General features: G+C 37.8%; 1 protein-coding gene across 1 annotated transcript in view; it reads left to right on the forward strand.

The window, feature by feature from the left end:
• Positions 1–812: 812 nt before the first annotated feature.
• The window catches only part of LOC103084529 (soluble lamin-associated protein of 75 kDa-like), an 18230-nt gene continuing 4328 nt past the window's right edge, over positions 813–14714 (forward strand). Inside the window, 1 exon segment of the mRNA XM_082931229.1 lies at positions 813–963. Coding sequence (XP_082787355.1) covers positions 813–963 — 151 coding nt within the window.

Raw genomic sequence — 14714 nt, forward strand, 5'->3', positions numbered from 1 at the left:
GGAAATGTGGGGATGGAGAATTGGGGGCAAAGATAAAAGAGGATTTCTAATTTTATCATTCTATGTATTTATTCTCTCTTCATATTTCTACATATATTCATTTAATACTTCCTTTATTAAAATCAAACAGGTCAATGACACAAAAGGAAATACTCTTCTTATATAGGTTGTGTTTTCCTTCACTTCCATATGCTCCTATAGTTGTAGAGACGTTGCCCTTTGAAAAGCATAGATGGGTGTCACACGCATAAGTACCTTTAAGGAACAAGAAGGTATCAGCAGTGAATAAAGAGTGCTGAGCTGAGACTGAAGTGGACAGGAGAACGTGTTCTCTATCTAAAGTGGGTAAGTGTTCCTTAGCCGCAGGCTGTTGCTGACATGGTGCCATTGTGACCGAGCATTGTGAATCTTTATGCATATTTCTTGATGCACATTTGTCAGTCTGTAGGATAAATTCCTAGAAGTTGTACTGCTGGGTCAAAATAAATGCACATTTTGGAACCTGATTGATAACAGCTAAACAGAAGTCAATCGTTATTACTGTTTTAACATTACTAAATGCTAAAGGCTTTCCTCTGATATCTGGGTAAAGTGTAGATCTGGTTAGATCTTGGTGAGGGCTCCCTAAATATAATGTGGCATTTTTATGTAATAAGACAATTGGCTTTGGTTATGTTCTCCCTAAGTGCAAATGTAAACTGTTTAGTGTCAAAAAATAAAGAATGGCACCCGCTGCTCCCTTCACGTCCCCCGCACACATCAAAGGGAGTAGAGCTGTCTGTGAAAAGTAGATCAGACATCTTTCACTTATTATGAAGACAACAGTAGAGAAGACAAAGCGGATCTTCATAGCAACAAATCAGATGCCTCGAGGAGAGCCAAGTGGAACAGAAACGAGGCCCTGTGCCAAAAATCTGAAGAGGCAGGAAGTGCCTTGGGATGTGCTCCAGCTGCAGCGGAAATGTGAGGAGCCTCAACTGGTTAAAAGCAAATAGTCTGCCAAGAAGAGACTTGTGTATTGCAGGATGTGTCGCTACAAAGAATTTCTCCAGCTCTTTGTTGTTAAGTTATTTAATACTGTGCATATCAATTTTCTTTTTACTGAATTTTACTGCATGAGATGGGGGAAAGGCTGTGGTAGACAGATATTGATTTCACCTATTCTGCTGATGCTGCATCATCTCATCTTGCCTGTAACATCCCATGAAAACACCATTGAAGGGTCAATGAGCTGTAAAATGATTACTTTTATCCTCCAAAATAATATTTCACTAATGTCTATAGTTAGAAATTCATACAGTATTTCAAGGGCATAGATTTATTATGAGACATAATCTTTGCACTTAGGCAAGGCCTATACTTTCATTAAAGACAAATTTCATCCAAAGGGCAAATATAAACAGAGATTAATGGATTCGTCAGTTTAAAATTTATACACTGAGGAAAGGGGCAAATAACATTACTCCCACTGAAGATTCTACATTCGATAAAGTGAGCATCGGTATATTGTGACCTTAACTGAAAATAATCAGTGGTGAAATCTAAAACAGTCATAACAATAGCTTTTATTTGTGAAGTATCTGCAATTCAAAAAGCACTTTCACAAACCCTCACTTGCAATTTATGCCGATTAGCAACCTTGTGAGTTTTCCAAAATAGGTGTTAAATTTGATCCATCAATGTTACCTCAAGTCCCTTTGTAAAAAGGTCAGAGTATAAAATTCAATAAGCAATTCTGAGATTAGAAAACTGAGAGGTTAAGTGTATTACCCAACGTCATACGAGTTCGTAATAGACCAAGGCTTAAACTTCTGCAGAGCTCAAGGGCAGAACTACTGACGTCCTACTTGCTTTTATCTTCTGTCTTCAGAGAGTGTGTTCTTTATTGTGAGCGTTTTCTCCTGCTCACTCTGTCAATAATGGGTATCATGAGTTCAGAGCCACTTTTTACAATAAGAAATGTTTCCTCATACAGAACTACTTACTATAGTCAGTGTCATTTGCCATTAGCTGTGCTGTTTGGCTCCATTGAAGGAAAATTATTTTCAAGTTGAAAAGGTAAAATATATATGAAAAGGTACAATAGAGCCCAAATACAGGTGAAGAGAGAAAATAAAAGAATAGCTATTGGCTTTTAATGAGCTGATACCTGTTAAGGCCAGGGAAATTTGGTGTGGTGAGAAGAGCATAGGTAGTTTATCCAGCTTGGGTTTGAAATCTGGCTTTTCCATTTCTTACTGTGTGAAATATGATCAAAATAGTTCTTAGCTACTTTGAGCCTTAGTATCTTCAATGATAAAGTGGGAGTAGTTATAGCTATGTCATGGGATATTTCTTAAGACCTAAAATAATGCATGTAAAGTGATTGTACTTAATGGGTGCTTCATAAATTGTAGCTATATAACTAATATAGTATGATATCAACTTGCTGAATTGACTTAGATACCATGTGATTTGCAGAATACATTCTAATTATTCAATGATTTATCAGAACTTTGGGGGAAATAAGTGAGTATTAAGACTTAGTATTCACTAAAATCAAATCTGAATGTATTAATCTCACTTCCTTTATAAAGGGTAATACTAGATCAGGGATCAGCCATCTAAGGCCTACAGGCCAATCCTGGCCTGCAGCCCGTTGTATGCCCTGAGAACCAAGGTTTTTACATTTTTAAATGGTTGGAAAAAAATTGAAAAAGTATATTTCATACCCTGTGAAAATGATATGAAATTCAAATTTCAATGTCCGTAAATAAAATTTACTTAAAATAGGGTTACATTTATTTATTTGCATTATGTCTAAGGTAGCTTTCCCATCCGGTGACAGGGTTGACTAGTTGCAATAGAGATCACATGACCTGCAAAGCCTAAAATATTTACTATCAGGCTCTTCACAGAAAATGTCTAGACCCCTGCACCAGAATATTAGGTCAGAGAAATATCCCAGACACAGTATAACTATACTTCAGAAAATGTTTAACAAAGCTACCTGAGAAAGGCAGCTAACACTTAAATAAACATAAGTACTTTCCCTCTATATTCTGGACATATCCCTGGGAGGTAGCTGCCTGTTATGATTATATTTCCCATGTTCCTTTCTTCTTGGTGTGGCCATGTGACAAGTTTTTGCCAATGAAATGTGACTGAAAATAATATGTACCCTTTCCAGGAGAGAGTTTTTAGGAAGCAGGAGTTCTTTCTCTTATACATTTTACCCAGCAGACCCTAGGGGGTGGCAGAGCCAAATATGTAAGGAGCCTGGGTCCCTTGATGGGATGTGGAATGGAGTCACCCGCCTACCAGAAATACCGGTTTTAGATTTTTTTGAGTAAGAAAAAAGAAGTTCTCTTGTATTATCACTGAAATTTGGGGAGTTTGTCTTATTAGTGTTCTCTAACTCACTCTTGAGGTGTCCTTTTGAAAAAGATAAAGCAGTGTTGTATGAATAACATACTTAAATGGATTTAGAGATGAACAACTGGGCTCAAACAGGATTAATCAATTGATGCCATCATGGGTGGAAGAGGCATAGTACCACAGAGGTCTTCTGTCCTTGATCTCATCCTAGTAATTAGTTTTATGTGACAAAACTAGCAATTTTAAATGTTTTAAGTCTGCCTTTAGAAGAGTTCTTTTGGATTTTTTTTTTTTTTTTCCTGAAAAGTTCCAGTGGATAGGGTGATTGGGACAAATAATAGTGAGACAGATTTTAGCTCAGCATAAAGAAGAATTAAAAATAAAATAGAGATAGCTGCCCAGACAGTTACCTTGCAATGTACTGTGCTCTCTACAAAGTGTTAAAGTAACTGATAAAGAGTCATCACTAAATCTGGCAAAGAAAATTCTGTAATAATACAGGAATTTAATTACTCTATAAGATTAATAATTACTCTAATTCCTCCTAACTTTCAGTTCTTTAATTTCATCATTAAATGTTTACTTGTTTCAATCATACACTTACCATTTAGTTTCAAGAAATTTAAAGTCAAGGTGATGAAAATGCAATTCGGCCACTTCGGTTTTCCATAAATTGACTATATGCACAGGTTTTAAATATACAATTTAAGGACTCTTGATTGTTATTCATTTTGTCGTTCAGTAGATAAAGTACCCTTAGGGATAGGAATATAAGTAGGAGGATTGATATATTTGTTAGGATGTATCCATCTGCAAATAAGATAATATCAACTAACAGGGGCTTCAATAATATAAATATTTAATCATTTCACATAAAGCAAGTTTATACCTATCTGAGACCATGTGAACTAAGAGATCAAAGTCACCATAATATGCATTAAGATATATTAGTAATTAGGTAATTACTACATATTAACATCATGTACCTTCCGATACACTGAGAAGGTCTCATCACTTCTTTGTTTTTCTGGCCCAAAATGTATAATCTAATCATATGAAAACATCAGATAAACCCAAATTGTGGGACTTTCTACAAGTTAACTAGTAGTCTTCCAAAGTGTGAAGGTTATAAAAAACAAGGCAAGACTGAGAAGTTGCCACAGACTGAAAGAAACTAAGAGACATAATAACTAAATTCAGTGTGGTAACTTGCAGTGGATCCTGAAACAGAAAAAACAGACAATTGCAGAAAAACTGGAAAAACCCAGATAAAATCTACAGTATAGTTAATAGTATTATACCAATATTAATTTCTTAGTTTTGGTAACTTTATTATGGGTATTCAAGATGTTTACATGGGGGGAGCTGGGTGAAAGATATATGGGAACTCTTTGCAATTTTTGTAACTTTTCTCTAAGTCTAAAATTATTTCAAAAGAAAAAATTGCTGGAGTTGGTAGTTCCAGATGCAGTGTGGTAACTCAAGAACATCATCGGGTACTTAAGATTTGTTTCTGCTTTTCTATCTGTGATCTTCTGTGTTCCCTTCTTTTCTCTAGGCTTATCTGAATACTAGATATTCTCCCCTGCACCTCAGGTCAACATAGTTCCTTCCTGTTCTGTTCCTGGGCAAGATGCCTTCTATGGATGATACCAGCTGGACTTCCCTGCCCTCTGTCTTCTGGTTGACTAATGCCAGCAGCTGATCTAAGTACAAGAAGAGTGGGGGGGGTCAGAGTTTTTATTCCCCTGGGAATAAAAACTTTCCATTTTAGGCTAAGGTTTGTAAGACCTGAGTTCCTCCACCTGTGTTCCTGATGACAGCTCCTGTAGGGCACCTCTCCCCTAAGGCTATAGTTACAACCTTCCACATGTTCTGATAAACACTCCCTCCCCTTGCATCTTCAAGCCCACTAATGGTAATGGCTCCTAGCAATTACAAGTCCAAGGTACTAACCATTCCTTACAGTTCTCTTTTATCCTGCCCATATTTTATTAAACTTTCAATTACCCCATTTTAATGTGCCCTCTTATACTTACCTAAACTCTGATTGATACATCATCTCATAGTCACCAAATAGTCCATGCAGCCCCAAGCATCACATATTCTTTCATGTAATTAGAGAAATGAGAGGAGATAGTGCTGGTTGGGCACCAAAACAAAGTGTCTGTTATAAATGGTTTCAATTCTACCTAGGTCATTCTCTAGCCTCACGGTATGTCTGGCACTCGGTAAGTACTCAGTGTTCTCCATCTCATTAGTAGAGAATTAATCCTGCTGTTGTTCAGGATAAATACTCAAGAGTCATCTTTTACTCACTTCTTCCCCAAGCCTACAGCCAATATGTCAGCAAATTCTATCAGCTCTGCCTCCAAAATGTATCTAGAACCAATCAGTTCTCACCCTCTGCACCATCACAATCCTAGTTTGCCATCTCTCCTTTGGATCATTACAGTTGTCTCCCTGCTTTAATCCTACCCTCCCCTTCTCTTTCACATACACATATAGTGTGACCTCCACAATAGCCAGAGAGATCTTTGCAAATGTAACAGATCATGAACTCTCCCACTAAGAACTCCCCCAGTTCAGTCAGAGGAAAAACCCTGGTGTCCACAATGGCCTATACTGTCCTATGAGATCTGCTTCCTTCCACTTCTTTCCTCTCCTAACTTCTCTTTTCCTTAGGCACTGTCAGCCACACTGGGTTCCCTGCTGCTGCTGAAACATACCAAGTGTGCTCTCCTCTCAGGGTCTTTGATTTTCTTTCCTCTACCTGGAACTTTATTCCACCAGATACCTTCCTGACATGTTTCCTCACTTCCTTCAGCTCAAATGCCAGCCTTAATCACCCTAAATAAAACAAAATAAAATTCCTTCCTTATCATACCATCAGCTCTCCTTATTCCATTTTTTTCTTTATTCTTTTTCCATAGAACTTACTCACTACTTAGGAATATATGTGTTTTTCTCTACATATACTGCATATGCCTATATACGTGTGTTTATATACACACATACATCCTGGTTCTCTCATTAGAATATGTCCTCTTTAATGCCATAGATTTTATTCAGTATTATATCCTCAGTGCCTAGAATAAATGGTACCTGGTACATAGGAGGTATTCCATAAGTGTTTCTGAAATAAATGAATGTATGAATATGAATTGAATGTAAATCTGGACAACTGCTTTTTAAAGGTTATTTTCGGGCTTCCCTGGTGGTGCAATGGTTAAGAATCCGCCTACCAATTCAGGGGACGTGGGTTAGAGCCCTGCTCCTAGAAGATCCCACGTGCCGCAGAGCAAGCGAGCTCGTGTGCCACAACTACTGAGCCTGCACTCTAGTCTGTGAGCCGCAACTACTGAGCCCGTGTGCCACAACTACTGAGGCCCATGCACCCTGGAGCCCGTGCTCCGCAACAAAAGCCACCGCAACGAGAGGGCTACGTACTGCAACAAAGAGTAGCCACAACTAGAGAAAGCCCACGCGCAGCAATGAAGACCCAACACAGCCAAAGGTAAGTAAATAAAATAAATAAATTTATTTTTAAAATAAATAAAAAATAAAGGTTATTTTCCTCCTGGGATTTGGGGAGGTGTCTTCATGTGAAGGAAGCAGAGAGAATTTGAACAAAATGACTTCACTGCCCACTGAAGAAGCTCTCCAGAAAAATGCTCACCGAGTATTTTCTCAGCATTCCTCTCACAGAGCCGACCTGAATGGAGACTTCTGTAGGCAGTCAGAGACAGTTTTATGGATACAGTAAATAAATTTGTATTGCTAAGTAAGCCAAGCTGTAAGCATAACCATTACTACGTACTGCAACAAAGAGTAGCCACAACTAGAGAAAGCCCACGCGCAGCAATGAAGACCCAACACAGCCAAAGGTAAGTAAATAAAATAAATAAATTTATTTTTAAAATAAATAAAAAATAAAGGTTATTTTCCTCCTGGGATTTGGGGAGGTGTCTTCATGTGAAGGAAGCAGAGAGAATTTGAACAAAATGACTTCACTGCCCACTGAAGAAGCTCTCCAGAAAAATGCTCACCGAGTATTTTCTCAGCATTCCTCTCACAGAGCCGACCTGAATGGAGACTTCTGTAGGCAGTCAGAGACAGTTTTATGGATACAGTAAATAAATTTGTATTGCTAAGTAAGCCAAGCTGTAAACAGGAATGCTTCATGATACTCTAGATACACCAGGAGTGAAATTTCCCCATACTTCATGTCAACCACAGGACTTCACACTTGACTGAGGACCTATTAAAACAATTATCAGGTCATTCACAAGGGCCTTTAAGACTAGTTTTGAAACCATATTAGTGAGAAAAATTTGCTTTGATGGGTGTATTAGCCCAGAGGGTGGCCTGGATTGGGACAATTTCCAGCTTTAAGGCCCTGTTCTGTGGCTTCTTATCTCTATTCCTCTGATTCCTGAGGACACTGCCACAGGTAAGTAGAAGGACTGTTTCAAATTTCATTAAAACCCCATACAGTTTTGCCTGAACAAGTGGAAGACTGTGCTAGAATGCCTTGGGTTCTGAGTATCCACATTCTGACCATTCAGGGAGGTCACAGGAACTGAAAGAAATACAGTCCCTTTCTTGTACTCTAGGGGATCCAAGGACAAGATTCAATTGGAATTCCTGCCCCATCCTTTAAAACCTTTTTATGGCAATTACCACCACCTGAATCTTGGGCACAGTTTTCAAGTTGGTGCAATTTACCTTTCCTTAACTAACTTTGTTCTGCTTACTTCTCTCACAGCTTGGGGCCTTCTCTTCTCTCACCTCCAACACCCCAATGTTCACTCTCCATGTGGTCTGTGGCTGTCCTAAAGCTCCACAGAGACAGTGTACACTCCCCTGTCCTCCCACGACGCCACACAGTGCTTCTAAATCTCCCCTGGAGGCAAAACTTCTATCCCTTTTCTTCTAACTTGGTATAGAGGACATACATTCATATTCTGGTCATAATCATTTATACAGACTATAAGTTATTAATAGACCTAACCAATGAAATAAGTATTTGTGCTTTAAAGAGAAGCCTTGGGACTTCCCTAGCAGTACAGTGGTTAAGACCCCATGCTTCCACTGCAGGGGGTGCAGGTTGGATTCCTGGTGGAGAACTAAGATCCTGCCTGCTGCCCTGCCGGAATGGCAAAAAAAAAAAAAAGAGAAGCCTAACACAACTGAGTTAAATGTTGTGTAACTTGTTAGCTCTGAGGAAAAGAGTACTGTTTTTTATTTCACTGAGGAAGAAATTAACACAATAGTACAGACTGGTTAGGAAGGTCTTGATTCTCTCTAAATTTATGACTAAATGGAAAACTTAGCAAAACCATTATTACCAGATGTGCTTCTCCCTGCCTCCCCTCCCCACAAGGTGGGATTCTTTATAAATAGGCCTAACATGTAGAGATACAGAGATGAATGTGCATGCCAAAGGGGTTGACTATGATGTAGCTGAGATCTGACAGCTAGACCAGGTGGCCATTCTAAGTGGGTGTTCTAACCCTTTACCACTTTCCACAGGACATTCTGTGACAACTTTATTACTCATCTGAGACACTGAGGCGGAGTATCTTCTTACTCATTTATGGAAACATTAAACACTTAGCCAATGTGATTTCTAAACAAAGAGATTTTTAAGCAGAGGGTGTATAGATATTACATATTTTCTCTTATTGCAGACACCAAGCCTATCTCAGAAAGGAGAAAGAAATTATGTAGAACTTCACTTAATAAGCAATAGTCAAAGTCTGTTGCTGATATGGAGACTCAGGCCCCATTTGGGGATTCTTCATAGTCTCTTACAAAATAAGTTACAAGTGTATGTTTGATTAGGAAAGTCTCCCTCTTTTTTCACATCAGTTTTACTGCTAACCCATCCCCTCCCACAGAAAATAATTGAGTAGAAAGCAGATCTTGATATTCTACTCATAGAGTCTGGCTGTAATCAATTGCAACTCTTATGGGAAGTAATATTGCTGTCTGTTTTGTTCCATTTCTTTTTTAGACTACCTAAGAGATGTATTTCAATACTTTGAAAAATACTGTTTATTTAAGGCTATTTAAAGTCTTAATACCATTCAAAGCAAATTATTAATAATAGCAAAACAACCGTTGAACTCTTAATTTTGATAATTGTTGACAGTAAATAAACAATGAAACTCTATTATTTTCTGTTAAGAATGTTGCAAAGTTTGAGAATCTAATTTTTTTCCCCAGATATCGACATAAGGTGATGTGCTAAGTTCCTTCTAGTACATATTTTTCTTTGTTGTCTTTCAAAAAATATAATTATTTAACACATTAATTTTTTTCTCATGTGATAAAATAGGCTGTGTTAATTATCTGGTGCTGTGTAAAAAATTACCTCATAATTTAATGGCTTAAAACAAGAATAAACATTTCTTCTCTCATAGTTTTTGTGTGTCAGGAATTTGGGAGCAGCTTAGATAGGTGATTCTGTTTGGGGGTCTCTCTTATTAAGGCTGCAATCAAAGTGTTGGCTTGGACTGTAGCCATCTGAATGCTTAACTGGGCAATGGGCAAGGAAGACTTCAATCCAAGATACCTGACTCTCATAGCTGGCAAGTCAGTGCTGGTTGTTTGCAGAAAGACTTAATTCTTCCTGCATGGACCTGTCCATTGGATGCCTTGAGAAACCTCCTTATTGCCCTTACTCAGAACAAATGGCCCAAGAGAGAATAAGGCAGAAGTGACCCTGTATTTCATGACTTAAACTTGGAAGTCACACACTTGCTCTGCCATAGTCTCTTGGTCACAAACTCTGACACAATGGGGGAAGGACTACACTAGGGAATGAATACTAGGAAGCAAAGAGCATTGGGAACTAACCTGGAGGCTGGTTGCCACATAGCAATAAGCTGGAACAGTGGCTAGCACAGAGTAGACACCCAAAAAATATTATTTGATGATTTTTTTAAATAAAGTGAGAGGCAGAAATTGGAATGTCCAAAAGGACTGACAGTGCTTGAATAAGCACTAGCTTGTCTACCGTGTTCTGTAAACAAGAAAGAAAATTTTATTCTAAATTACTCATGTAGGACATTATTTTTTCCTTGTAATAAATATTCTTAAAATGAACAGTTGTGAATGGAATAATAATTCAAATAAGTCTCTTAGGATGTTCAAATATTATAATTTTGTAGTTTCCTCATCTAAAAATGTTTGACAATATTTAAGCAGAGGATGGCTGAAATTAAAATAGTTTTTAAATGGCTATCATAAATTCTTTTGAAAATTATCTACAAATTGGGTTCTATGTTGTTTTAATACCTTTCTATAAGGAGTACAGGGGAAATAATGTGCATAAAATTAACAATCCTGATTATTCCACTGTAGTATATATACATCTCCCTAATTTCATCTTTTTAAAATAAAAATGAATAATATTTTAAAAATCTTAAATGTGACTAAACCTTTTAAGTCAAAGATATATGTCTTTCTTCACTTAATCACTCCCTTCCCAGAAGATCAATGGACTTCTCTACTAGAAGAGGGCAAATGATTTTTGAAACCAACTCTCTTCATTGTTTCCCCTTCAAGTCCTTTTATCCTTGGAATTAAGAAAGGTAAAAGTTCTTGTTAGAATTCATTGATTCAAATAAGACATGGGCTTGAAATTTTTGAAAATTTTCTGAGAAGTAAACTGTTCTCAAGACACTAAGAACTTGGGACTTCCCTGGTGGCACAGTGGTTAAGAATCTGCCTGCCAATGCAGGGCACACGGGTCCGAGCCCTGGTCCGGGACGATCCCACATGCCGCAGAGCAACTAAGCTGGTGCCCCACAACTACTGAGCCTGTGCTCTAGAGCCTGTGAGCCACAACTACTGAAGCCTGTGCACCTACAGCCAATGCTCCACAACAAGAGAGGCCACCACAATGAGAAGCCCAAGCACCGCAACGAAGAGTAGCCCTCACTTGCCACAAATAAAGACCATGCGCAGCAACAAAGACCCAACACAGCCAAAAATAAAAATAATTAATTAAAAAAAAAAGACAATAAGAACCAACTTTCTTCTTTTGAAAATTAAGCATAATTACTTCACTTAGAGGATTATTTCACAATTCAGTAGATTCACTTCCAGGAAAATTGTCTTGGTGTTAAGCCTAGTTTGGTTTTCTTTTTCTTCTTTACATTAGACTTACTTACAGTAGCTCTCTTTTACTATGTGAGGCACCCTACAGGGAATGGGGATGCTTTGCAAATTAAATACTATTTGAAAATTCAACATGGAAATAAAGGCCTTTATACCGGAAATTATGTTTAGCCTCTGTTACTTTCATTTGTGTCAATGGTGGTGGTCAATTTCAGCATATTCATATTGACTATGAGTTTGGTGCTAAGAAACCTCTAATATTGCAAGGGTTTTGTGAGACTGTTTATATATATGGATTAGTAGTGTTGTACTGTTCTATTTCATGTTACACTGGGTAATTTTTTTCTGTTCTTCTCTGTGTTTTGTCAGCATTCGGAGATAGTCATCTAGGAACTAGACTCTTCTCTGCTCTTCTGATTCTTTTGATCTCTCTTCATAAATCATTCTCTCCAGCCCCTTAAGGCTCTTATTTCTCATCTGAACTCATTCCAGATTTGTTTGTTTCTTTTAAAATTGTTTTGTTTTAACTAAGGGGTGGCCAGCCTTGAATGTACTCTTTCAGAGCTTCATTGGAAAGGAAACGTGTATATTTTTGGCTGCTTGCCTGGTCAATAGAGACACAAATACATAAACATAGATATTGATCTACATGTAGATAGATATAGATATCCAAAGGAGAAGCAGTATATAATATAGTAGAATGAGCAGAGGACTACAAACTAGGAAGCCTGGTTCTAGGTCTAGCTGTTATACTGGCTTGCTATGTATAATTGAGGAAATCAGCTCATCACTCTCATCTCCCTGTCTTCATTTATTCATCCCAAAAGCACACATTATGTATACACATCATGTATAAGATAAGCTCGGTCTCTGCCTTCTTGGAACTTAAATTCTAGTGAGGACTGACAATTATAAACAAGTCAGCAAAAATTTTAGAATCTTTAGATTTGAAAATTGATTTTAATGAATAAATATAGTAATTTTTTGGAAAATGACAGGGTTAAGGAAGGGGACTGTATTTAAATTGATGGGCAGGAAAACCCTCTCTGAGAAGGAATTATTTGGGCAAGAAGGACCCAGGTATGGGAAGAATCAGGGAAGAGCAGGAAAAACAGACAAAAATTTGTAATTTTAGGTGTTTTTATTGTTTCAGATTATAATTTTATTTATATAACTACATCGCTGGCAAGGTCATAGTTTACAAAAAATTTTGTAGGCAAATTTTCTAATTTTCTTATCCCTACATCTCTGTGGGAAAGACATAGATGTTATCCACATTCTTAGACCTAAAACTGTGACCTAAAAAATTAAGAGAATATTCTGGAATAAAAAATTGCTGCCCTTAACTCAAAATAATGATTTTGATAATGACATTTGTTAAGAAGTATTCAAATGTGTATAGAGTGTGATTTGGATAATAAAGCCTCAAGATTATTCTGGGTCCCAGTTCAGTCTGGAGGCTTAACCCCTTACCCCTAAACAAAGACAAAACCTCAGAAGAACCACAGGATAAATCTTCCTTCAGGTCTTTCCGTGGAGAGACACCTGGTCTAATCAGATTTCTCAGACTTACCCTCCATGTTAAAGACCTCAACATAATTCTAAACACAATCCTAGGGAAACAAACCTGGGCAGTTTCTGCAAGAAAGTGAGCACAGACACTCTTAGCCATACTCCAGTTATCCTAGGGAACTGGTTCTGGTTCATCTGACTGCAGTGTGTTTTAAAGGTGCCCAGTTTAGCAGCACACCTTCTGGAAACTTGGTAAGATTGTCTCTTAGTTATAATATCTTCAAAATGAGGATATTGAACTAAATAAATTCTAAAATCTACTTGAGCTCAAAATTCTAAATTCTTAAATCCCTCCAGAACAGCATCTATAATGATAAAATATTAGAGGTGCAAAGGGTCTTGGAGACTATATGGCCCAGTATTTTCAAATTATAATCCAAAGAAATCCCTCAGAAGTCACAGTAATTAGGGAAGTGAAAGATTTAAAAAAAAAGAAAACCTGCATTTCATACCTCCCAACTCATGGAATCCTCCCAATGATGAAACTCCTGATTTTGTCAGTTGTATACTGTATACTCTGCTTCCCTCCCTGAAGATATAAAGTTTTAATCAACATTGTGAAAATGACTGTACTACCCAAAGCAATCTACAGATTCAATGCAATCCCTATCAAACTACCAATAGCATTTTTCACAGAACTAGAACAAAAAATTTCACAATGTATATGGAAACACAAAAGACCCTGAATAGTCAAAGCAATCTTGAGAAAAAAATGGAGCTGGAGGAATCAGGCTCCTGGACTTCAGACTATACTACAAAGCTACAGTAATCAAGAGAGTATGGTACTGGCACCAAGACAGAAATATAGATCAATGGAACAGGACAGAAAGACCAGAGGTAAACCCACACACATATGGTCACCTTATTTTTGATAAAGGAGGCAAGAATATACAATGGAGAAAAGACAGCTTCTGCGATAAGTGGTGCTGGGAAAACTGAACAGCTACATGTAAAAGAATGAAATTAGAACACTCACTAACACCATACACAAAAATAAACTCAAAATGGATTAAAGTCCTAAATGTAAGGCCAGACACTATCAAACTCTTAGAGGAAAACAGAGGCAGAACACTCTATGACATGAATCACAGCAAGATGCTTTTTGACCCACCTCCTAGAGAAATAGAAATAAAAACAAAAATAAACAAATGGGACCTAATGAAACTTCAAAGCTTTTGCACAGCAAAGGAAACCATAAGCAAATGGAAAGACAACCCTCAGAATGGGAGAAAATATTTGCAAATGAAGCAACTGACGAAGGATTAATCTCCAAAATTTACAAGCAGCTCATGTAGCTCAATACCAAAAAATCAAATAACCAAATCCAAAAATGGAAAGAAAGTCTAAATAAACATTTCTCCAAAGAAGATATACAGATTGCCAACAAAGACATGAAAGGATGCTCAACATCACTAATCATTAGAGAAATGCAAATCAAAACTACAATGAGCTGGGGCTTCCCTGGTGGCGCAGTGCTTGAGAGTCCGCCTGCCGATGCAGGAGACGCGGGTTCGTGCCCCGTTTCGGGAGGATCCCACATGCCGCGGAGCGGCTGGGCCCGTGAGCCATGGCCGCTGAGCCTGTGCGTCTGGAGCCTGTGCTCCGCAAATGGGAGAGGCCACAGCAGTGAGAGGCCCGCATAACGCAAGGAAAAA

The sequence above is a fragment of the Lipotes vexillifer genome, unplaced genomic scaffold, assembly GCF_000442215.2.
Source record: "Lipotes vexillifer unplaced genomic scaffold, Lipotes_vexillifer_v1.1 scaffold1164, whole genome shotgun sequence".
NCBI classification, from domain to species: Eukaryota; Metazoa; Chordata; class Mammalia; order Artiodactyla; family Lipotidae; genus Lipotes; species Lipotes vexillifer.